Genomic DNA, 20732 nt, shown 5'->3' with positions numbered 1-20732 from the left:
TCCTGCCCCCCGGTACCTCCGATGCCCTCCCCGCGGGGGCAGGAGGGGCTGCGGGGCACCAGGGGGGAGCCTGGGGCTGGGGTGCTGCGGGACATCGTGGCCCGGGAGGACCGCAGTGGCACAGGGAACCCTGCCCGAGGGCTGGGGATGCCCAGTCTGCACCAGCACCTGCCTGTGCCCACACCCGGGGCTCGCGTTTCGAACTGTGGGACATGGCTGGTAGCACGGTGTCACCGTGGGCAATGGGATGTGGTCGGTGCCAGAGTCACCAGAGACCTTGGTGTCACTGCGGGCAATGGGACGTGGTCAGTGCCAGAGTCACCAGAGACCTTGGTGTCACCGTGGGCAATGGGACGTGGTCGGTGCCAGAGTCACCAGAGACCTTGGTGTCACCGTGGGCAGTGGGACGTGGTCGGTGCCGGTATCACCCGGGGCCCGGGTGTCACCGCTCGCAGCGGCAGGCGGTCCGGGCAGGGCGCTGCTGTGAGCGCTGCCTTAAGCGCCGGCTACGCTGGAGCCGGGAAACGGGAGTTTCTGTTTCTGCGCCGCTTTCGGTTTCTGATTCCGCGGGCTGGAAAGGAAAGTGCGTTTGGATGGAAACAAGAGCCCTCGGCGGCTCCAGCCCCCTCGTCCCTTCCATTGCCCCTCAGCCCCGCTTCCCTGCTCTGGGAAATTGGAAGAGCCAAAAGTCTGAAACTCAGGCCTGGAAACTCAGGGAGGGTCGGGGAGGAGCTCATCCAGGACAGGCAGGAACATGAAGAGGGGAAGGCAATGGAGAATGGAGGCAGGAGAGGGAACGGAAAGGCGGTCAGGACATGGGCAGAAGACGGGCAGGGGGTAGAGAAAGGAGGCAGGAGGGGGCAGGGATGGGGCATCAGCAGGGTCAGGGACAAATATAGGGATGGGGATGGGTATAGGGTGCAGTCGGGGTCAGAGACAGGGATAAGGTGGCAGGCAGGGCAGCGGTAGAGACGGGCAGAGACAAGGGAAGTTGCATAGATGAGGGCAGGGGCAAGAGCGGGGACAAGAGCACTGTTATGGGCAGGGATCAAATGGGAACAGGAGCAGGTGTTTGGGCAGGGATACAGGCAGGGGCAGGTACGCTGACAGGGGCAGGGATGTGAGCAGGGAGAGGGGAAGGAGAGGACCAGCAGCAGGGCTACAGGCAGGGGCAGGGCTGTGGGCATGGAGAGGTGACATGGGCATTTCACAGCCGGCCCCTGCAGCTCGAGGAGCAAGACAGGGACACCAAGGCAAGAGCAGCAAGACAGAGCCGTTCTTTATTTGCACCCACGTGTGTCCCAGACAAATTGGGGCACCCCAAATGTGTTTTCACACGTGGCTCTCGCACCTTTTGCATGCCGAGGTACAGCACAGTCTGATCAACCTCTACACCCCACCACACCCCTGCTCTGCAAAGCCACCACACTCTCCTAGGGTGGGATCATCCTTCTTCCCCTTAGCTGGGTATCCCTGGAGTCACTACAGTGCTGGTCTGTGAGGGTGGGTAATAGGAGGGGCTGAGGTGCTGCAGTGGCATTCATCCCTCGTGGTGATGCTCTATTCCCTCCTCTTGTTCCTTTTCCCAATGACCTGGGGTCCTGTAGCCACCAACCGTACACACAAACATCTGCACATGTATGTGCCTTAAGGAAGTTCATGCAACTTCATACTACAATGACTAATTGGTACAACAGAGAATGAGATTTTCCTAATGAGGTGCAGGCAAGGGCAGCAGAAGGGATTGAGCAGGGACAGTGATGGGACAGGGAAACAGCAATGGGACAGGGGCACGAGCAGACATACAGGGGATACGGGCGGGCACACCGGTAGGGATACGGGCAGAGACACGGGGAATAGCAGCGGGAACGGGGCAGGGCCACGGACCCGGGCGCGGGGGACACCGGCTCCGCCAAGGCTCGCAGGGCGCTCCCGGGTCACCCGGGGCGACGCGCGCCAGCAGCTGCAGTCCGCATGCGCAGGGCCGGTGGGCGCTCCCAGGGGGCTGCGCGGCGGGTCCAGGGGGCGGGTCCAAGGGGCAGGGCCTCCCTCCAGGGGCGGGGCTTCGCGCGCGTGGCTATGCCGCGGTTCCGCCGGGCCATGCGCCGTGAGTGGGGTCCCTGGCGCGGGGCGGGGTCGGGGTCGGGGTCGGGATCGGGATCGGGATCGGGATCGAGACCAGGACGGTTCTTCCGTCCCGTCTCGTCCCGTCAATGGGGGTCCGCCTCCCTCATGGCCCCGCCATGTGTTCGCGCTGACCGGGGCTTGTCCCCACGTTCCGCAGGTGGCCCCGGCAGCGGCCGGGCGGTCTCTCACGCTAGCGAGGAGGAGACCGGCAGCGAGGTGCTGAGCCACTGCAGCAGCGCCAGCGAGGGGGGCAGCCCCGCCGAGGAGCCCGCAGGTGAGCGCCGGTGTCCCCGCGGTGGCCGCGCTGCTGCGGTGTCCCCAAGCGGGACCTCCGTGACACATTGCCGCTGCGGCAGGGAGCGAGGCGGCGGGCGAGCAAGGCCAGGAGGAAGAGGCGGAGGAGAGGCTGAAGGAGCACATGGACAACCTCCTGGACAAGAGGTAACCAGGCGGCTGGCGGCCCGGGGCACCTGGCACGCTGCTGGTCCAGCCGCTGGTGCATGCCCTGTCCCGGGCAACCTCCCCTCATGCCCTCGCATGGGCTCTCCCAGCGCCAGGACGCGGCTGGCGGCTCTGCAGAGCTTGCGCCTGGCCTTCTCCTCCAGAGCCCTGTCCGAGTTCCTGCTGGAGCACCGGCTCACGCTCACCGACTCGCTGGAGAAGTGCCTCAAGAAAGGTCCGGGCGCAGGCGGCCGCTGAGGTTGGGGATGGCGGGGCCATGGCCCGTGTCTGAGGGAGCTCTCTCGTGCTGCCCGCAGGTAAAGGGGAAGAACAGGCGCTGGCGGGCACCGTCCTCACCCTCCTGTGCCTCCAGATGGGCTCTGGCCCGGAGGGGGAAGAGGTGTTCCGCAGCATGAAGCCCCTGCTCATCAGCATCCTCACAGACAGCATGGCCAGCCCTGCCGCCCGACAGAGTGTAAGGCCTGGACCCTTCCCTCCGCAGCTGTGGGGAGAGCCCAGGCAGTGCCTTGGGGGTCCCTGCAGTCCCAGGGGGTGGCAGAATTGGAAGCAGTGGGGTAAAGCAGGGACACACCAGCCCTGCTTCCCCTTGGCTGGGTGCTGGATCTGACTTGGCACTGCTGCCTCTGACTGCCTTTTCCTCATGTCTCTTGCCAGTGTGCTACAGCCCTGGGTATGTGCTGCTACATCGCTGCTGCTGACCTCGAGGTAACTGCTCCTGAGTGTTGTCTGTACCCTGCTGGAGGGCACCCTGCTGTGCCACCAACCCTCAGCCCACAGTGCCAGGGCAGCCTGGAGCTGAGCTGGGGAAGGGGCACAGGGACGTCAGTGACAGCCCAGGCCCCTTCCACGAGCAGCATGGAGCTGAGCTGGGGGGAAGTCTGCCTTGTAGAAATGGGGTGTCCTGGGTGGAGGAGCCTCCTGGTGCCATTGGACGGGGTTGGTCCCTGCTGTGTGGCTTCACTGTGGTGGCAGCTGTGTTCCCCCTTCCAGGACCTGGTCTCATGCCTGTCCTGCTTGGAGAGCATCTTCAGCCCCCCCAGCACACCTGAAGGGGGCTCAGCACCCTCCCAGCATGGCCCTCTGCACTGCAGCGCGCTCCAGTCGTGGTCCCTGCTCCTCACCATCTGTCCCCCATCCCACATCAAGAGCATCTTGGACAAGTAAGTGGGGTGGGGGCAGGCAGCTGCAGAGGGGGGAGCCCCCCAGCCCCCCTGACTGCCCTCTGGCCTTCCTGTCCCAGTGGCTGGCTGCGGCTGCCCCTGCTGCTGGCCAGCAGCAATGTGGCACTGCGCATCCTGGCTGGGGAGACCGTTGCGCTGGTCTTCGAGCTGGCTCAGGACATGGAGGTACCTTGGGGTACGGGTGGGCAGGCAGCAGAGAGCTGCTGGCACCAGCCCCCTGCCTGTGCCCCAGCTGAGCTGGCTCTGGTGGTGTTGGGACACTTCAGACTGGTGTCACCAGCAGCGGCCCAGGCAGAGGGACCGGATCTGGTGATGCTGGTGATAGTGGTGGGCAGTGCCTGGAGCCACGTCCCCTCCAAACCCCCTATTTTGGCAGGTGGACTTGTGCCACCAAGATACGGTGTTCCTGTGTGCCCAGCTCAAGGGCCTGGCTACTGAGAGCAACAAGTATCGAGCCAAGACGGACCGACGGAAGCAGCGCTCCATCTTCCGGGACATCCTGCACTTCATTGAGGTCCTGGGGGCTCGTGGTGCCCTTCCTGCTGAGCTGGTGGCTGGTGATCCCCATCTGCTGAGAGCCAGGGACACAGGGCTGGTGCCCAGGTTGTTGCTGATGCCCCTCTCTCTGTTCAGAGCGGGGAGCACCAGGAGGAGACCGTCCGTTTTGGCCTGGAGTGCATGGACCTGGATAGCTGGGCACGCCAGCGCACCTACCAAGCCTTCAAAGAGGTGCTGTCCTCTGGCATCTGCCACCACCTCCAGGTAGGGGCTGGGTGGTTGCGCGGAGGGGGGGTGCCAGGGCTGGTGCTGGTGAGTGCGGACAGGCCCCTGCTTCCCCAGAACAATGAGCTGCTACGGGAGATCTTCGGCCTTGGGCCCCCCTTGGTGCTGGACGCAGCTGCTCTGAAAGCCAGCAAGGTCTCCCACTTCGAGAAGGTGGGTGCTGCCACCCCCGTTTGTGCTGCCAGGGGCTCCAGCCGAGTGCCTGAGCATGGTGGGTGCCAGAGGGGCACCCAGTAACCCATCTCCTTCCTTTCCCCCAGCACCTCTACAACTCGGCTGCCTCCAAAGCCCGCACGAAAGCCCGGAGCCGGGTGCGGGACAAGCGGGTGGATGTGCTGTGAGGAGCGGAGGGGGCAGAGCCTTTGGCCCCCTTGGACTGCAGACCCAGCACTGTGAGGGGCTGGCACCCCCAGCCCTGGGGCTTTTATCTGTGGACAGTGAAGTATTTAATACCTGGGGCTGCCCCAATGGGGGCTGCCCCTCTTTTATTGTTTTACAGCAAAGCAAAGCCAAAAGAAGGATGAAAGAAGAGCGGGGGGAGGTGGTGGCATGCTGCTGTGTGCCTGCTCTGTGCCATGGCAAAGGGGGTCCCGCAGGACTCCTGCAGCCCCTTGCAGCGGGCAGGGCTCACGGACGCCTGGCACAGCTTGAAGGGCTGGCTGGGAGGGCAGAGCCATGCAGGGCAGCTGGCAGCACAGGGCCTGTGCTGGTGGCCTGAGTGTTCCCCAGTGCCACGCTGGGCACAGGCTCTGCCTCCACAGCCAGCCTGGCACCCAGGGGTGGTGGCAGAGCAGTGTGGGGCATCAGGCTCTGCCCAGCCCTGCCAGCTGCCTGCTCTGAGCCCTTCCCAGCCCAGTGCTTTATAGGAAATGGTTATATGGGAAATAAATTACAGGGGCATGGCACAGTGGGCAAGTGCTAGTGGTGCCCGTGCAGCCTCAGGGGCTGCTGCCCGCATGGGCGTGGGAGTGCCTTTTGCCCCAGGAATGTATCTGTGGTGGTGATTTTCTAAGACTTTGGTTACAGGAGGTAATTAAAAGGCTAATTGGAGAGTGCCTTCTGCCGCCTTGTTAGCAATAAGGGCTGTCACTCCCGGGTGCCAGTCCTTGCAGCCATGTCCCTTTCTCCCACAGCCTAGGGTAGGGGCCAGAATTGCCTCTGCTACTACTGTGCACCACATGGGGCCATGCTGCCAGGCCTGAACCGGTGTGGGGCTGGTAGTGCTGCCCGCTTCCCCCTCCCGCCCTTCAGTACCCCTTTCCATAGTGAGCCAGTGCCTGTGGGGGGGCCAGGAGCGGGTCAGCGGTGCCCACCAGGCTGGGCGCTGGTGTTGAGGTGAGCCCAGAGCCGCCCGTTGGCTGCCTGGAGCTGGTGCACGGCATCCTCTTGGGTCTCCAGCCACTGGGCCAGCGCCCGCACCGACTGGCTCTGCAGGACTGAGGACAGGAACACGCTAGGGGTGGGCGGCCTGGCCCTGCTGCAGCATCCCTTGGACCCTCCCGCCGTCCCCAGCACCACGTACCACTCAGGTATACAGCCAGTGTGGCCAGGACCAGGCTCACCAGCGCCACGAGCCCCAGCAGGGCCAGGAGCAGGGGGTGGCCAGGGCAGAGGGGAGCGGTGGGCACAGGGCGCAGAGTGGGCAGCAGCGGTGGGGAGCCAGGGGTTGTGGGGCGAGGCGGGGGCCAGTGCAGGCTGCTGGGGGGAGCTGGGCCGTTGCCTGTGAGCAGGGGAGAGAAACGGTCAGAGCCCGGTCGTGGGCACGGGCAGGGTTGGTGTGGGGCCCCCCTGCCCTGTGCTCACCCTCAGTGCCCTTGTGCCCGCCCGAGGCCCAGTGCAGATCGCTGATGGACTCCACAGGGCGCAGGCTGATGGCTCCAGGCTCACCGCTCTCAGGGTCCCCAGGCTCTGCTGCTGAAGCCCCCTCGGCCCGTCCCATGCTGTCTGCGGAGGCAGAGGGTGAGGGGGTGTCCTGCCCGCACCGGGCACCCCTGCAGAGCCCAGGCTCCTCCCGGAGGTGACCCCAGCTGGGGCTGTGCTGGGGCAGGCAGCCAGTGCTGTGCCATGGCCCGCTGTGGTGGCCACAGGGGGTGAGTGCTGTCATCGCCCCAGTTAGCAAGTGCTCGGTGGCCACGATCCCAGAGCCTCGTTAATGGGGCTGGAATCCGGTGCTGGCTTGGGGGCAGGAATGTGCCACCCCCCAGTCCAGGTAGCCTGGGCACTGTGGGGCTAGCCAGGGCCCTCCTGGGACAGCTGGGAGCCAAAGGGCAGGGCTAGGGCCTGCGGCATGCTGTGCCTTGCCCCATGGGCACCATGCTCATGCGCTGCTTAGGGGTGCATGGATGGATACAGGGTGTGTGCTGTGCTGGGGGTCCTGGTGCCCACCATCCCCCTGTGAGAGCAAGCAGGTTTTATCACAGCAGGCACGGCTCCAGCCCCGTCTGGAGACACAACCGTGCCCGCACTGGGGTGAAGGGGGTCATTTTGTCCATGTGTTCGCATGTTTGTGTGTGTTGGGCAGGGCCCGGCCCTGTGCCTGCCGCAGAACAGGGTGCACTGTGCCAGCTCCAGTCCCTCGGGGTCACTGGTGTGCTGCAGGGCAGCCTGGCACCACGCCACTGCCGTCGGGGTGCTGCATGACACCAGTGGGGCTGGCAGGTGTCAGAGCTGGGGGGGGGCTCAGCTCGTGCTCAAGGGACCCCTGGACCCTCCCCAGGGCCCAGCCTTTGGCTGGGGACTGGCCTGTGGGTCTCCCATCATGCTGCAGCTGAGGGGCACAGGGGGTGGTGGAAGTTGGGTGCAGGGGCAGTGCCAGCCAGCTGCCTGCCACCTCCCCACACCCAAACCCTGCTGCCCTGCGCCTGCACCCCTCCAGGACCCCCTTCTTGCCCAGGCAGACATCGCTGCCATCAGTTGCCCACAGCAGAGGGCAGCGTTTGGGGACTGTTCCCATCCTAAACCCAGGACCTGGTGCCACTGAGTCCCCCCCCGGGTGCCAGGGCCCCCCCCAGCCCACTCCCAGCCTACCTTCTCCAGCCTCCCTGGGCATGGCTCCCTGTGCCCGGGCAGCAGGAGTGGGCAGTGAGGTGGTGCGGGGCCCTGGGAGCCGGGCACTGGGTTCCCGGTGCGCCAACTGTGCCGCTTAAAATAGGACAGGGAGAAACACAGTTGGGGGCAGGTAAAAATAGCTGTGGGGAGGGGGGCCCAGTGGAGCAGTCAGGGCTCCAGCAGCACAGTGCCAGCATGGCAAAGGAGAAGCAGCCTGTGGTGGTGCCCATGCACCCTTCCTGGGTAAAGGGGCTGACGCTTCGCTGTGAGGTCAGAACAGAGCCTGGACAGGAAAACTGAGGCACTGGTGGCTCCATCCACAGCCAAACCGGGGTCTCTGCTGCCTCTCAGCAGCAATGGTGCCCATCCTGGGGGCACCGTGGAGCCCACCCAGCTTTGCCCACGAGGACCACGCCTGCTGTGCCAGGAGGATTTATTTACATCAATAAAACCCATTAAAAGCACGGGCAGCAGCAGTGCTGCCTCCCTCGTCACCAGCCCCACGTGCCCTGCAGCAGGCAGGTGCCGGAGGGAGGGAGGCCATGAACACGGGTGAGCGCCGGGCAGGAGGTGGCAGGGCCGGGCTGGACGCGCCGGTCACAGCCCTTGCCAGCCCATCCACGGTAGCAGTGGCAGCGGAAGGAGGCCGGTGGGCTGGCACCGGGGCCAAGGAGCAGGAGGCTGCCCAGGTCATGGGGCTGGCGGCGCACACAGCGCCCATGCCCGTGGCACTGCCGGTAGCTGCACTCCCAGGCTGCTGCCGTCACGTTGGCCACGTAGGGACCCAGGGTGGACACGATGTAGTGGCGCAGGCTGGCACAGCTCTCCTTGAGGGGGGGAAGAACCGGTGAGAACCCACCCCGGCACCGAGGCCCCTCTAGCCATTCCTCCCTGGTGGGCACAGATGTGGCTGTCCCATAGAGCCACCGCCAGCTCTGGCGCAGTGAGGTGCCATACTCACGGCTGAGCGGGAATACGCCATGTCTCCCCAGAGCACCAGCCCAGCCAAACCCAGTGCTGCGCTCTCCCCGATGGTGTGCCCCAGGTCAGCCTGCAAGGGACAGAGGGGTGAGAGCGGGCTGGGGGCACAGCACGTCCCCTCGTGCCGAGCAGGACCCATGGCACCGCCGCCAGCCCCATCCCTTTGGTGCTTACCGGCTCCAGGAACCGTGGCGAGTGGCGGAGGGCCAGGCGGGAGTAGGCGAGCACGGGCAGGAGGCGGCTGGTGCTGGCGGCAGCCACGCGCAGGGCCTCGCGCAGGCGGTGGTGCACGTAGCGCTGGCGCAGGGCGGGCGGCAGCGCCGGGGGCAGGTAGATGCTGGGGTACAGAGCAGCTGAGGCGGCCCAGAGCCAGCGCAGGCGGTCATTGCGCCGCACGGCTGCCGCACCGCACTGCCCGCTGTAGTTGGCCACCTTGGCCCAGTTGCTGTTGAGGCAGTCGGGGAAGCGGTAGAACCCCCAGAGCCCCCCCGGGCGCAGGGCCCGGCCCAGCAGGAGCGTCTCCTCCATCAGAGCCTGTGCTGCGCGCTCAAACTGCCGCCGGGCCAGCCGCCGCCGCCATCGCCGCGGCAGGAGGCCGTGCTGGGCCCGCACCCACTGCTCCGAGGCTGCCTGGTACACCCGCTTGTTCCCCCAGTTCTGGGCCCACAGGGGCCTCCACTCCTCCCAGTCCACCACGGCCAGGCCATGGAAATCGGGGTGCAAGAGGTCATGGATGTCCCCAGCCACCCTGGCGAGGTGGGCGCCGAGGGGGACCCGCTGGGGGATGCCCCCGTTGTGGGGTGTGCCCTGCTGCGAGAGGTAGGGGTACAGCCCAAACTTGTCCTTGTAGAAGATGGTCATGTTCTGGCCAGCAAAGCGGCCATCCTGGTTCTCCACAATGCCATAGTTGCCAAGGGGCAGCTCTACACCAAAGTGCTGCCGGCAGCGACGGGTGGGGACGTTCCATACCACCACGAAAGGCCGACCCCCTGCCACAGGCTCCGGTGCCGGGCTCTCCCCGCCGGCTGTGCCCAGCACCAGGCAGCCCCACAGCACCAGCACCAACACCATCCTGCCGGGCCGGCACCCTGCAGGGAAAGAAAGGCAGATGGGCACAGTGCCATGCACGAGTACCCTGCTCATGCTGACACTGTCGCTCTGCCATGTGGGCTATGTTTGCCACACGGGCATGCTGCCAGCCCCCAAATCCCATGGGACCCAGAAACTTGGGGGGTTTGGACACCTGCTGCCTCAGTGGGCACTGCAGCCTGCCCCAGGCCCTGGTGCCCACAGCTCTGTCTGCACCACAGCCACTGTTCTGCCATGGCACTGCAAGCCACCAACCCCAGGACATCAGCTTCACTGCTGGCTCCTACCCCTGCCTGTAGCACAGAACCATTGGGGTTGGAAGGGGCCTATGGGGGCCATCCAGTCCGAACTGCTGCCAAGGCAGTGCCACCTGGACCAGGTTACACAGGTTCTGAATGTCTCCAGAGAGGGGACCCCACATCACTGGGCACCCTGTTCCAGTGCCCTGCCATGCACAATGTAAAGAAGCTCTTCCCTAGGTTGAGGTGAAACTTCCCGTGTTTCAGTTTATGGCCATTGCTCCATGTCCTGACACTGGCCACCACTAAACAGATTTGGCACCATCCTCCTGGCACCTGCCTTTGAGATATTTATATCAACTAATGAGTTCTTTCTCCCCCATTTCACAGCAGAGCCTACCCAAGCCAGGCACCCTGGTGAGAGACCGAGCCCCCCAAGAACCATGGTGGAGTGAAGCAGAAACTGTGCCCTGAATGCGGGCAGTGCTGGCCAGACACTGGGTGAGGGATTAGGCAGGGAACAGGCCCAGTGACGCAGCAAGGACACTGCTAATCCCCTGGCGCAGCCCAGACGCTCGCTGACCTTCCAAGGCCACGTCTCTGGGCCTTGCTGCTACCGGCTGCACTGGTGGGGGGGCCCTGCCATCCTCGCCCGGTGTCCATCCAGCCCCATGTGCCTCAGTATCCCCAGGCTGCTGGACACGGTCTCCCGCCAGCCCCAGCTGCTCCACAGTGAGATCCATGGGTGCAGGACACACTGGTGCAGAGCTGCTGGGACTGGTCGGACCCTCAGAGGAAGGATGGGGCTGGCTCCTTTCCATCCTGGCGGTCCCAGGGCCCCAGCCAAGCGAGCTGGGGCCTGGTGGGAGCAGAACCAATGTGCCCATGCAGGGCAAGGTGTGGGCCCACCTCCCCAGCAGCACCCACCCCAGCAACGGCGCTGGGGAGGCTGGGGGAGCTGGTGCCAGACCTGACGAATGGCAGCAGCCAGGCACTGCTCCTGCCCACACTGCTTTAATGAGCGGCTCCGAGCCCAGGCCCCTCAGATGTCCTTCTTCATCCAGAAGATGGGCAGCCCCTTGGCATCGTGGTGCGGGGTCTCCAGGAGGCTGCGCCCGCTGCTCTCAGCCAGAACCCCCCTGGCCCAGATCACGTTCGGCGGTGGGGGGGGTGGTGCAGGAGCAGCGGGGGGCGAGGGGCGAGCTGGAGGGGCAGGAGGCAGCCTTGGCCTGGTGGTGGTGGTGGTGGTGGTGGTGTCGGCCCCAGGACGGGTGGAGAAGAGCCGCAGCACTTCAGCGGGGATGGCGGGGCTGAGGAAGGCCACGCTCTGCACCGGCTCGCCCAGGACGAAGCCCAGGTGCGCGTAGAAATGCTGCTTGTCGTGGGTGCTGAGGTGCAGGCAGCGGAAGCCCCGCGCCCGGGCCCACTGCTCCGTGGCCTCCATGAGCCGCCGCCCGTAGCCCTGGCCCCGCAGCGCCCGCGCCACCACCACGCTCTCCACGAAGAGGCTGTGGGGCCGGGCGGCCACGCGGGAGAGCCGGACGTGGCCCAGGAGCGGGCAGGGGCCCGGGCCCCGGCCCCGCAGCAGGAGCAGGCAGGTGGGGAAGGAGTCCGAGGAGCGCTGGAGCGTGTGGAGCCGCGCCGCACGGCTCCTTCCCCACTCCTCGCGCAGCAGCTCGGCACAGGCCTCCAGCAGCTCCGGCCTCCGGTGCAGGGGGACCAGGGTGAGCTCCTCCGACACGGAACCCATTCTTCTCACTGGGGGGAGAGCAACAGGCCACAGGTCAGAGGCAGTGCGGGACACATGGGGTGCTTCCCCCAGCATACCCATGGCTGCCCAGCTCACAGCGGGATGGGGTTAACGGCTCTGTCAGCCTCTGAGGGGTCAGAACCCCCCTACTACAACCTGTGTGCCGTGGGGACCCCTCTCCCAGCCCGTGCAAAGAGAAGCCAGAGAGGGCAGGAGGAACTGCCACACTGCTGGGGATGAGCAAACTGCTCCACTTCCCCCTTTGAGGGGTGGGGAGGGCCTGGCCCTGCTCCCCCACACTCTCAGGAAGTCCCCAAAGTCACACTCCAGGCCTAAGACCTCTGGCTGCCAGCCCAGGCTCCATCCCGCCTGGTTTGGAGACCAGGCACCGCCCCAAGGCCCCTCGGCACCATCAGGCAGGGGATGCGCTTTGTGTCCCCAGCAAACACACCGGGGACCCCACCAGCAGTGCCTGCACCCTGGGGGGCCTTCAGTGGCAGAGGGAGCCCCCCTCACGTCTGGCCTCCTGCCACTTCTGCCTCTGGTGCCCTGCCCACCCTGTGCCCAGTTCCCCCTATGCCTGCCCCTCTCCAGCCCAAACCCAGGGGCTGCCCACCCTGCCCATGCTCACACTCACCCTGCCCACCCTGCCTGCTGCTGCCCACCCTGCCTGCTGCTGCCCATGCTCACACCCACCCTGCCTGCTGCTGCCCATGCTCACACTCACCCTGCCTGCTCCTGCCCATGCTCACACTCACCCTGCCTGCTGCTGCCCATGCTCACACTCACCCTGCCTGCTGCTGCCCATGCTCACACTCACCCTGCCTGCTGCTGCCCATGCTCACACTCACCCTGCCCACCCTGCCTGCTGCTGCCCATGCTCACACCCACCCTGCCTGCTGCTGCCCATGCTCACACTCACCCTGCCTGCTGCTGCCCATGCTCACACTCACCCTGCCCACCCTGCCTGCTGCTGCCCATGCTCACACTCACCCTGCCCACCCTGCCTGCTGCTGCCCATGCTCACACTCACCCTGCCTGCTGCTGCCCATGCTCACACTCACCCTGCCTGCTGCTGGCAGCTCCTGAACCCTCGGTGCCCGTGCAGCAGGAAGCAGCCCATGGCCAACCGCAGGGCCTGGTTCCGCTTCCCCAGTGCCACACGGCACCCCCCTGCCACAGCACCCAAACCACACGGCATCCCCCAGCACTGCAATCCACACTGCACCCACATGAGGTGCACAAACCTGAACGACATCACCCAGCTGATCACTGGCCTCCCCATCACCAATCCATCATTGTTCCATCACTGACCCATTGACCAGGTTCCCCCTGGTATCCAGTAGAGGATGGAGGTTCTCCTGGGCCCTCCTTTTATTGCTAATGTACTTGTAGAAATACTTTTTATTATCTTTTATGGCCGTGGCCAGCTTGCTTGGCCTTCCCCCTCATCTTCACCCACAAACACTCAGCCTTCTCACTCACAACACTGAGCTGGAGGCAGTCGAGGCACTCCCTGACATACAACGCAACCCCACCACCTCTTCTTCCTTGCCTGTCCCTTCTGAAGAGCCTGCAGCCATCCACTGCAGCACCCCACACCAACGTCCCACCACGTTCCTGTGATGGTGATGATGCCACAATTTCCCTGCTGCACAAGGGCTTCCGGCTCCTCCCGGCTGTTGCCCATGCTGCGGGCACTGGCACACGTGCACTCAAGTTGCTCTGTGGACCTGGACTCCAACTACCCCCTGGCTCATTTCTAGCGAGCCTGGGGTTATCCCTCCCCTATCTCCTAGGTCCCATCCATCTGCCAAAACCTTCTACCCCGCACGATCCCTTATCCACTGCATCACCTTCCTCAGTTTCCAGACCCCCCGCTCCCAGGGCCTTGAATCGCTTCTCGAGGGGCGCTTGGGAAGGTGACCTGAGCTGGGGTAAAATCTGTGTGTACTACGAGGAGTAAGCTGCTTCCAAACCCCCGTTTCTGCCAGGTCCCCTTCATCTGTTTGGTGGCAAGAGGCAGGGCCAAGAGCGGGGCAGACAGCAGGGCAGGGGGTGGCACAGGGATTTCCCCCCTGAGGCCAATGTCAGGGTCAGGAGGGGTTCTGATGGCCCCTGTAACGTGGGGATCAGCTCAGGGCTCCAGCCCTGGATCTGCCTCCTCCAAAGAGCTCTTCCTTGTCCCTGCAGCAGAGCAGAGAAATGGCCTCCTGGAAGCCAGCATGTTCCAGCTGCCTCCGCAGGACAGCCAGGGCCCCGAGGCTTGGCTCTATGGCAAGCTTCTGACACCCCGCAGCTGCAGAACATCTTCAAGGTCTGGCCTTGGCACAGGCTCCCCTTGGGCAGTGCCCCCCCCCAACCCTTGCCTCCTGGCTGCTGCCAGAGCCCCTTCTCCTGCCCCAGCACACCCAGGTCCTCACGCACTGCCTGTACTGCACAACCCTCCAGACACAGCTGCCTGCCTGGAAAGGGGAGCCCAGCCCTGGCGCTCTCCCCCTGCGGCTTCACGGGCCATATCCCAGAGCCCCACCACAGGTCCCCAGGGAGGGCTCACCCCGAAGCCTCGGGGTCCTCAGGGGCAGCGGCTGGAGGGAGGGGCGCTGAGTGCCCAGCAGCAGGGCAGCAGCAGTGGGATGTGGGGACCCGCCTGGCCACAGCCCATTGCTGCCAGGGGCAAGAAGGACACGTGCCCCGTGCCAGGCACTGCCGAGGGGCTGTGCTGTGCTGTGCTGTGCACCCCACCTTCTGGCACACCAACGCCTGCACCTGCCTGCCCACCCCACCGGCAGCGCCCTGCAGGAGGGGGCCCTGCCACCCTCGCCCGGTGCCCATCCAGCCACGCGTGCCTCGGTTTCCCCAGGCTGCTCAGTGGGAAGAGCGGCAGCCACGCTGCTGGACACGGCCTCCCGCCAGCAGCCCCCGGCCACGGCACTCAGACTGCGTCCCCCAGCACTGCAATCCCCACTGCAGCCACACGAGGTGCACAAACCGGAACGGCATCACCCAGCTGATCACTGCCCCCATCCCTTATCCGCCACTGACCCACCGCTCACAGTCACTGACCCGTCACCCATCCCCTCGATGGGCCCACCATTGACCCATCACTGCCCCTCTCCCTGCCCCGCCTCTGCCCATCACCGACCCCCCTCTCCTCCCGCTCCGCTCGCCCCCCGGGCCGCTCCTCCGGACCCACCGCTTCCGCCGCCGCGGGATCACTTCCGCCGCCGGCACCGCTCGGCGCCCGCACCGCGCCCCCTGGCGGCCGGAGGCCGCGCTCCTCCCGGCCTCGCTTGTGGCACGCGCGGTGGCCGGGCTCGTGTCGTGCCGTGCCGTGTCGTGTCGTGTCGTGTCGTGTCGTGTCGTGTCGTGTCGTGTCGTGTCGTGCCGTGCCGTGTCGTGTCCTGTCGTGTCGCGTCAGTGTGCGGAGCTCACCGCCACTGGCACCACGTGAAACTGGGGTTTCACTGAACACAGAGACCTAGACACAGACAGGGCGCCGAGGATGCTTCAAGTGGTGTTTCAGTGCCTCTGGAGGCTCCAGCTCTCCGGGTAAGGCAGGCTGCAACAGGAGAACCAGATGTCTTCTCCCACCCCAGTGTAGGCTCCTCCTTTTGCTAAGCCTGAGAAACAGGTACAAAGAAAACACCTCGAGGAGCCTCTCAGGGTCCTAAATGAGAGCAAACAAGAACATGTAGGTGGTTGCAAACACCAAACACGCATTCCAGTGCCCTTGACTAAGGGATTTCCATCACAGTGTAAAACAAGTCAGGGGATTTGTCCCCAGACGAGCACCACAACCCCCAGAGACCACTCCTCAAATGCACAGCGCCTTACCTGCCCAAATTACCATGTGCATCAGTAACGAGAACTGGGTGGGCATTGCACGCATCACAATGACTACGTATGTAATGATGTGTCTAAGCTGCAAACTGCCCCTTCTCCGTGTGTGTGTTAGGCAGAGGGAGTCCCCACACACCCGGTACCCTAACAAAGTAACATCAGGTTCCTACCCTGTCATTCTGGTTAGAGTTTATTTCCTGGATTTCGGTGGCAAGCTCAGTGCCATGGCGTGCCCTGCTGACCCACGGGGGTCCTGGTGGCACAGGAGGCAGCACTGGCCTTCCCCATCCCCGCCGCGGCTGCCCACTCCAACCGGCTCCTTGTCGCTGCTTCCCGCTCCCTCCTGCTGCAGCCCGCTCCTGCTGCCCAGGGCTCTGCCAACCGGGGGTGAGGTGAGGAGGGATCCCCTGGCAGGGGCCATCACTGACTCATAACTGACACATTGTTGATGGCCCTGGCAACCGTAACCAGGGGACCGGCTGTGTTAGGGGACCCCAGCATCCCCAGGCCAGTGCGGCTGCAGCAGTGGCTGAGTGCATGGTGTGCACCCGGCATCCCTGCGTGCTCAGCAGCCTTCATACGAGGGGAGAGGCCCTGCACCGTGTCCAGGGCCTCCTGTGGAAGAGGAAAGAGCCTTCGAGTACCCGAGGGCCACGGGCTGTGCCCCGGGCCAGCCACAGGTGGGGGTGGCCCCAGCCCCCAGGAGCGAGGGGACAGTGGGGTTGTGACAAGGGGGTGCTCCGGCTCCCATGAACCCCAACCCTGAGCCGGGACAAGGAGGAAGGCGGAGTCAGTGCCACTGCCCTGGGGCAAGGAGGGCTCCGTGGGGCGCTGGGGTCACAGGAGGAGTGCTGTGGAGGGGGGATCAGGAGCTTGGGCGGGGGTGACATCGGGGCACTCTGTCACCTAGCCCTGCCTGCAGAGTGTCTCAGGGACATGGTGGGAGCAAGGAGCCCCACAAGTGCTCTGCCCCCCCACTCCTGGCAGGGCAGCTCTGGTGCTGGGGGGTCCCCTTCACCCCTTTCCTCCCTCCTTCCCTCAGGATGGAGGCGAGAGACCCCCGCCAACCCAGGCTGGCCTGGGTGGAGGAGGACGAAGCTGGCCCGGCTCCCAGCTCCGGGCTGAAGTGCAAGGAGATGCGTAAGGGTGAGTGTGCGGGTGCCCCATCCCTGCCCTGCCCCATCCCGTCCCGCCCCATGCTTGCAGGCCAGGCATCGGCCCCGCAGTGCAGAGCCCAGGGAACAGCCCCGGGCCAGGAACTCGCTTCTCCCCCTGGTGCCAGCTCTCCCTCCTTGGGGCACACTGGGCCTCCCTCCCCTGCTGCCCTCCCGCATCGCATCCTCGCCCCTGGGGTGCACGGGGGGCAGCCTAGAGCCGGGGCTGGGGACATCCCTGAAGCTGGGCAGAGGGCTCTGTACTCCCCACTGCCTGCCCTCCAGCCCTGCCTGCTCTCTCGGCCAGGTTCATGCATCTCAACCGTGCACATGTCCAGCGAGGAAAAGAGCATCCTCAAAACCATCAAGGAGTCCATCAGGAGCAGACCGAAGGTATCCACGGCCACTTCCATGCGGCTGCGCCTCTGTCTCCTGCACGGTCTTTGTGCCCCCGTCCCGTACTCAGAAGGTGCTGGGGGCTCTTATGGACCCCATCAGTCTCTCCCGCCTGACAATGTCCATCTGGCACCCCCCTGCCTGGCAGCAAGAAGACCAGAAGCTGAAGTTTCTGGATGCCGTCTGCACCATCTGCACCACCAGCAGCAAGCACTCCTTCCTGTGGGGCACGCTGCTGCTCTTAAAGCCTGAGCTGGCGGAGAGCCTCGAGGTGAGGGGATGGCCGGTCAGGCTGAGGCAGGGTCAGCGGCACAGCCCTGGGGCAGGGAGTGGGAGCGGAGCGAGCGCTGCTCTGGGGCTGCATCCTTGGCGATGCTCCAGAGCCACCTGCATGGCCCGGCTGCAGGTCCCTTGGCCAGCCTGTGCTCTGTGATGGGTGCAGCCCTTCCTGCTACACGGCTGGGACCACTGCTAATGGTTGGGGGTGCTGGGATGGGCTCTGACAGCCCCCCAGGCTATTGCTGGATGAAGGAGCTGCCCTGTGCTGACCCACCCACGCTGTTGTGCCCCTCAGGTGCTGCTGCAAGAGGAGCCCGTTGATCGCCTGGACACCACGGTGCGGCAGCAAGTCATGCTGACCATCGCTGCCATGAGGTACCTGCCCCATCGGCCCCGTCCCGGGGGCACCCACAGAGCTGGGACTGAGAGGGAGGCAGACAGCAGGGCAGGGGTGGCACAGGGATTTCACCCCTGAGGCCAATGTCAGGGTCAGGAGGGGTTGAGTTGGCCCCTGTACCATGGGGATCAGCTCAGGGCTCCAGCCCTGGGTCTGCCTCCTCCAAAGAGCTCTTCCATGTCCCTGCAGCAGAGCGGAGCTGCTTCTGGAGGACAAGAACAGCCTCCTGGAAGCCTGCTTCTGCAGCATCTTCCAGCTGCCTCCGCAGGACAGCCAGGGCCCCGGGGCTTGGCTCTATGACAAGGTATGCCATGGGGTGAGCCACAGGGAGCTCCCTGTCCCGAGGCCCCTTCCTGGTAAGAGCAGGGCCACGGCTGCGCTGCTCCCCCAGGCTGCCAGGGCTGCCCTTGAGACCCTGCTCCCTTGCAGACCCTGTCTGCGATGGACAGCATGTTACAGGTGCTGGTGTGCAGCGCCAGAACCCTCGGCATCCGGGAGCTGAAGAACATCTTCAAGGTCTGGCCTTGGCACAGGGTCCCCTTGGGCAGTGACCCCAAGGGGAGTCACTTGAGCAGTGCCCCCCCCCCAACCCTTGCCTCCTGGCTGCTGCCAGAGCCCCTTCTCCTGCCCCAGCACACCCAGGTCCTCACGCACTGCCTGTACTGCACAACCCTCCAGACACAGCTGCCTGCCTGGAAAGGGGAGCCCAGCCCTGGCGCTCTCCCCCTGCGGCTTCACGGGCCATATCCCAGAGCCCCACCACAGGTCCCCAGGGAGGGCTCACCCCGAAGCCTCGGGGTCCTCAGGGGCAGCGGCTGGAGGGAGGGGCGCTGAGTGCCCAGCAGCAGGGCAGCAGCAGTGGGATGTGGGGACCCGCCTGGCCACAGCCCATTGCTGCCAGGGGCAAGAAGGACACGTGCCCCGTGCCAGGCACTGCCGAGGGGCTGTGCTGTGCTGTGCTGTGCACCCCACCTTCTGGCACACCAACAGCTCTTCTCCTCCCAGCTCCTGCTGCCCTTCATCAGTTCGGAGGTGGCCGTGGTGCAGGAGAGGGCCGTGGCATGCACTGCCCGGCTGGCCAGATGCTTCAGCACCAAACCCCTGCCACAGGTACCGAGCTGCTGGTCTGGCAGCCCCAGCGCCCCAGCCCCATGCCCCTGAGCCCCAGCAGCACCCGGTGTGCAGGAGCTCAGGAGCAGGGGCTCTGCCCTGCCCGGTCTCTGCCCTCTCCCAGGGCACTGGCCCTGCCCTGCTTTGGGCTGCTGCCTGCCTGCTCTGGGAGCGGCTGTGCCCCGGTGACCTTGTGCCCATCTTCCCCCAGCTCTGCTCCTGCTCTGTGCGAGTCCCAAAGCTCCAGTGTCAGTGCTGGAAGACTGTGGTGATGGGGAAGCTGGTGGGGCACCTCACCCTCTGCTGCACCCACAAGGACACGGGCACCTGCCTTGCGGCTGCGGAAGCTCTCTTTATGATGCATCCCTTCACCCTAAGTAAGTGTGGGGCCGGGTTCCCCGGGGCATGGGCAGCCAGGGGCCACTCTTCTTGGCAAGAGAAAGCCAGATCCAAGCTACCCGCCCGCAGCCCGAAGAGCCAGCTCCCCTTGCCCACACTTGCACCAGCCCTTGCCCTGCCCTGGGGGGGGTCCAGGCCTCCCTTTTGAGCCCAGCGCTCTGAGCTGCACCCCCAGCTTGGCACCCTCTCTCTGCTGCTCCCCAGGCAGGTACCCCTGTCTGCTGAAGAGAAGGCAGCAGCAGCACCAGCAGAGCTGGGAACAGACGCACAGCCTGAAGATGTTGAGAACCAGCGACACGAGGCACATGTTCTCGGTAGGAAGAGCCTTTGGCTGCTGGCCTGAGGGAAGGGACACCCCATGCATGGGGGTGATGGGGCTCATGCTGTTCCTGAGCAGGGGCCAGGCAAAGGCCCCAGCGAGCTCGGGCTCCCCGCAGGACCCTGAGCCCCACCACTGGTCCCCTCCCAGCATGGCCTGGCTCTGCGTCCCGCTCTCACTGCGCAGCCAGGATGCTCTGGGTCACGGTCCTCCCTCTCCTTCACCCGCAGATGTTCACAAAGCACCTCCAGCCCTCCGAGAGGACAGATATCATCCTCGTGGCCATAAAGACCTTGGCAAATCCAGGGGTCTACAGCGTCAGCACGGCTGCCCACATGCTGGACATCCTTGTGCCAGACACTAGCTTCCGCACAGGGCAGGTGAGCGGGCTGTGGTGGCACTGACGCTGCCTCCAGCTGGCACATCTCACTGGGAATGGGAGCCGCACGCAGCTGGCTCTGGGGACACAGCCACGCTCACCCTGCTGACCCCACTCCTCGCTGCCACCCGTGTGTCCCTTGCAGGTGCTGAACATCACGTGGGCCATCTACAGAAACCTGCCCTCCGTCAGCACAGGAATAGCCCACAAGAGCCTGAGGACGGCCCTGCTGACGCTGACGCTCAAAAAGCCCAGAGAGGTGGTGGCCAGCCTGCTGCAGTGCTCCCCAGCGTGCGGCAGGTATAGGGCACAGCAGCCTTTGGGGCTCCTCTGCCACTGGGACGGGGGCCCCAAGACCCTCCTGGGGGCCTTCAGCCGCCCATCCTTCAGGGTGTCCCTGCTGACGGAGCCCTGTGTCCTGCAGTGACGCCATGGCCATGTGGACAACGATGCTCTCTGAGCCCAAAGCTGCAAGGAAGGTGCTGGAGGAGCTGCTCAGCACAATGATGAATCAGTCGCAGCGCAAGGTCTCCGCCGCCTCCATGGACAACCCGCGCATCCTGTCCCTGGCCGTGAGTTGCTCGATGAGGCCTCGCTGTCCCCCGGGGCTCCCCCTCCTCTTCCCTGCCCACCCCAGCCCAGACCTCCCCAGGGATGAGGCCGTCTCAGTTTCTGGGTGTCTTCTGCAGGCGTGCAGGATGATACACAAAATCCTCGAGCAGTCCCTCTGCCCTAAGGAAGTGGAGGAGGTTTTCCCCAGGCTGTTCCTTGCACTGCTGCTCCAAGTGTCGCTCGT

The 20732-nt window shown here is 65.2% G+C and overlaps 5 protein-coding genes across 8 annotated transcripts; 2 read left to right on the top strand and 3 right to left on the bottom strand.

The window, feature by feature from the left end:
• The first annotated feature begins 2229 nt into the window (after positions 1-2229).
• IFRD2 (interferon related developmental regulator 2) lies at positions 2230-5013 on the top strand. Of its 2 annotated transcripts, XM_061347037.1 has the most exons (11): positions 2230-2401; positions 2484-2568; positions 2679-2803; positions 2886-3043; positions 3244-3294; positions 3580-3749; positions 3830-3935; positions 4147-4284; positions 4404-4532; positions 4611-4706; positions 4814-5013. In XM_061347037.1, exons 1-11 carry the CDS (start codon positions 2233-2235, stop codon positions 4892-4894), a joined length of 1308 nt encoding a protein of 435 aa, XP_061203021.1. In that variant the 5' UTR covers positions 2230-2232; the 3' UTR covers positions 4895-5013. The 2 variants fall into 2 exon arrangements, with proteins under 2 accessions (XP_061203021.1, XP_061203022.1); XM_061347038.1 differs by lacking the exon at positions 3244-3294.
• A 509-nt stretch (positions 5014-5522) lies between these two features.
• Positions 5523-7672, bottom strand: LSMEM2 (leucine rich single-pass membrane protein 2). Its single transcript, XM_061347054.1, has 4 exons — positions 7581-7672; positions 6357-6497; positions 6076-6273; positions 5523-5989 (listed from the first exon to the last, which is right to left on the bottom strand). The coding sequence occupies exons 1-4, from the start codon at positions 7600-7602 to the stop codon at positions 5853-5855; spliced, it is 498 nt and encodes a 165-aa protein (XP_061203038.1). The 5' UTR covers positions 7603-7672; the 3' UTR covers positions 5523-5852.
• Positions 7673-8092: 420 nt separating this feature from the next.
• HYAL3 (hyaluronidase 3) lies at positions 8093-9725 on the bottom strand. Its single transcript, XM_061346899.1, has 3 exons — positions 8757-9725; positions 8563-8652; positions 8093-8428 (listed from the first exon to the last, which is right to left on the bottom strand). The coding sequence occupies exons 1-3, from the start codon at positions 9723-9725 to the stop codon at positions 8093-8095; spliced, it is 1395 nt and encodes a 464-aa protein (XP_061202883.1).
• Positions 9726-10912: 1187 nt separating this feature from the next.
• Positions 10913-14969, bottom strand: NAA80 (N-alpha-acetyltransferase 80, NatH catalytic subunit). 3 transcript variants are annotated; one of them, XM_061346892.1, is made up of 2 exons: positions 14857-14969; positions 10913-11668 (listed from the first exon to the last, which is right to left on the bottom strand). In XM_061346892.1, the coding sequence occupies exon 2, from the start codon at positions 11658-11660 to the stop codon at positions 10953-10955; it is 708 nt and encodes a 235-aa protein (XP_061202876.1). In that variant the 5' UTR covers positions 11661-11668; positions 14857-14969; the 3' UTR covers positions 10913-10952. The 3 variants fall into 3 exon arrangements, with proteins under 3 accessions (XP_061202876.1, XP_061202877.1, XP_061202879.1); XM_061346893.1 differs by lacking the exon at positions 14857-14969 and adding an exon at positions 14653-14681; XM_061346895.1 differs by lacking the exon at positions 14857-14969 and adding an exon at positions 12725-12789.
• Positions 14970-15905: 936 nt separating this feature from the next.
• On the top strand, positions 15906-19961 carry LOC133208782 (uncharacterized). The gene is made up of 10 exons (XM_061346898.1): positions 15906-16183; positions 16546-16649; positions 16965-17324; positions 17628-17707; positions 17919-18033; positions 18159-18245; positions 18735-18839; positions 19051-19216; positions 19443-19552; positions 19788-19961. Exons 3-10 carry the CDS (start codon positions 17142-17144, stop codon positions 19959-19961), a joined length of 1020 nt encoding a protein of 339 aa, XP_061202882.1. The 5' UTR covers positions 15906-16183; positions 16546-16649; positions 16965-17141.
• The last annotated feature ends 771 nt before the right edge of the window (positions 19962-20732 follow it).

The sequence above is a fragment of the Neopsephotus bourkii genome, unplaced genomic scaffold (genome assembly GCF_033783945.1).
Source record: "Neopsephotus bourkii isolate Nb327-2 ecotype Australia unplaced genomic scaffold, CSIRO-AGI_Nbou_v1 NB_284, whole genome shotgun sequence".
NCBI lineage: Eukaryota > Metazoa > Chordata > Aves > Psittaciformes > Psittacidae > Neopsephotus > Neopsephotus bourkii.
This window is presented reverse-complemented; position numbering and strand designations above follow the sequence as displayed.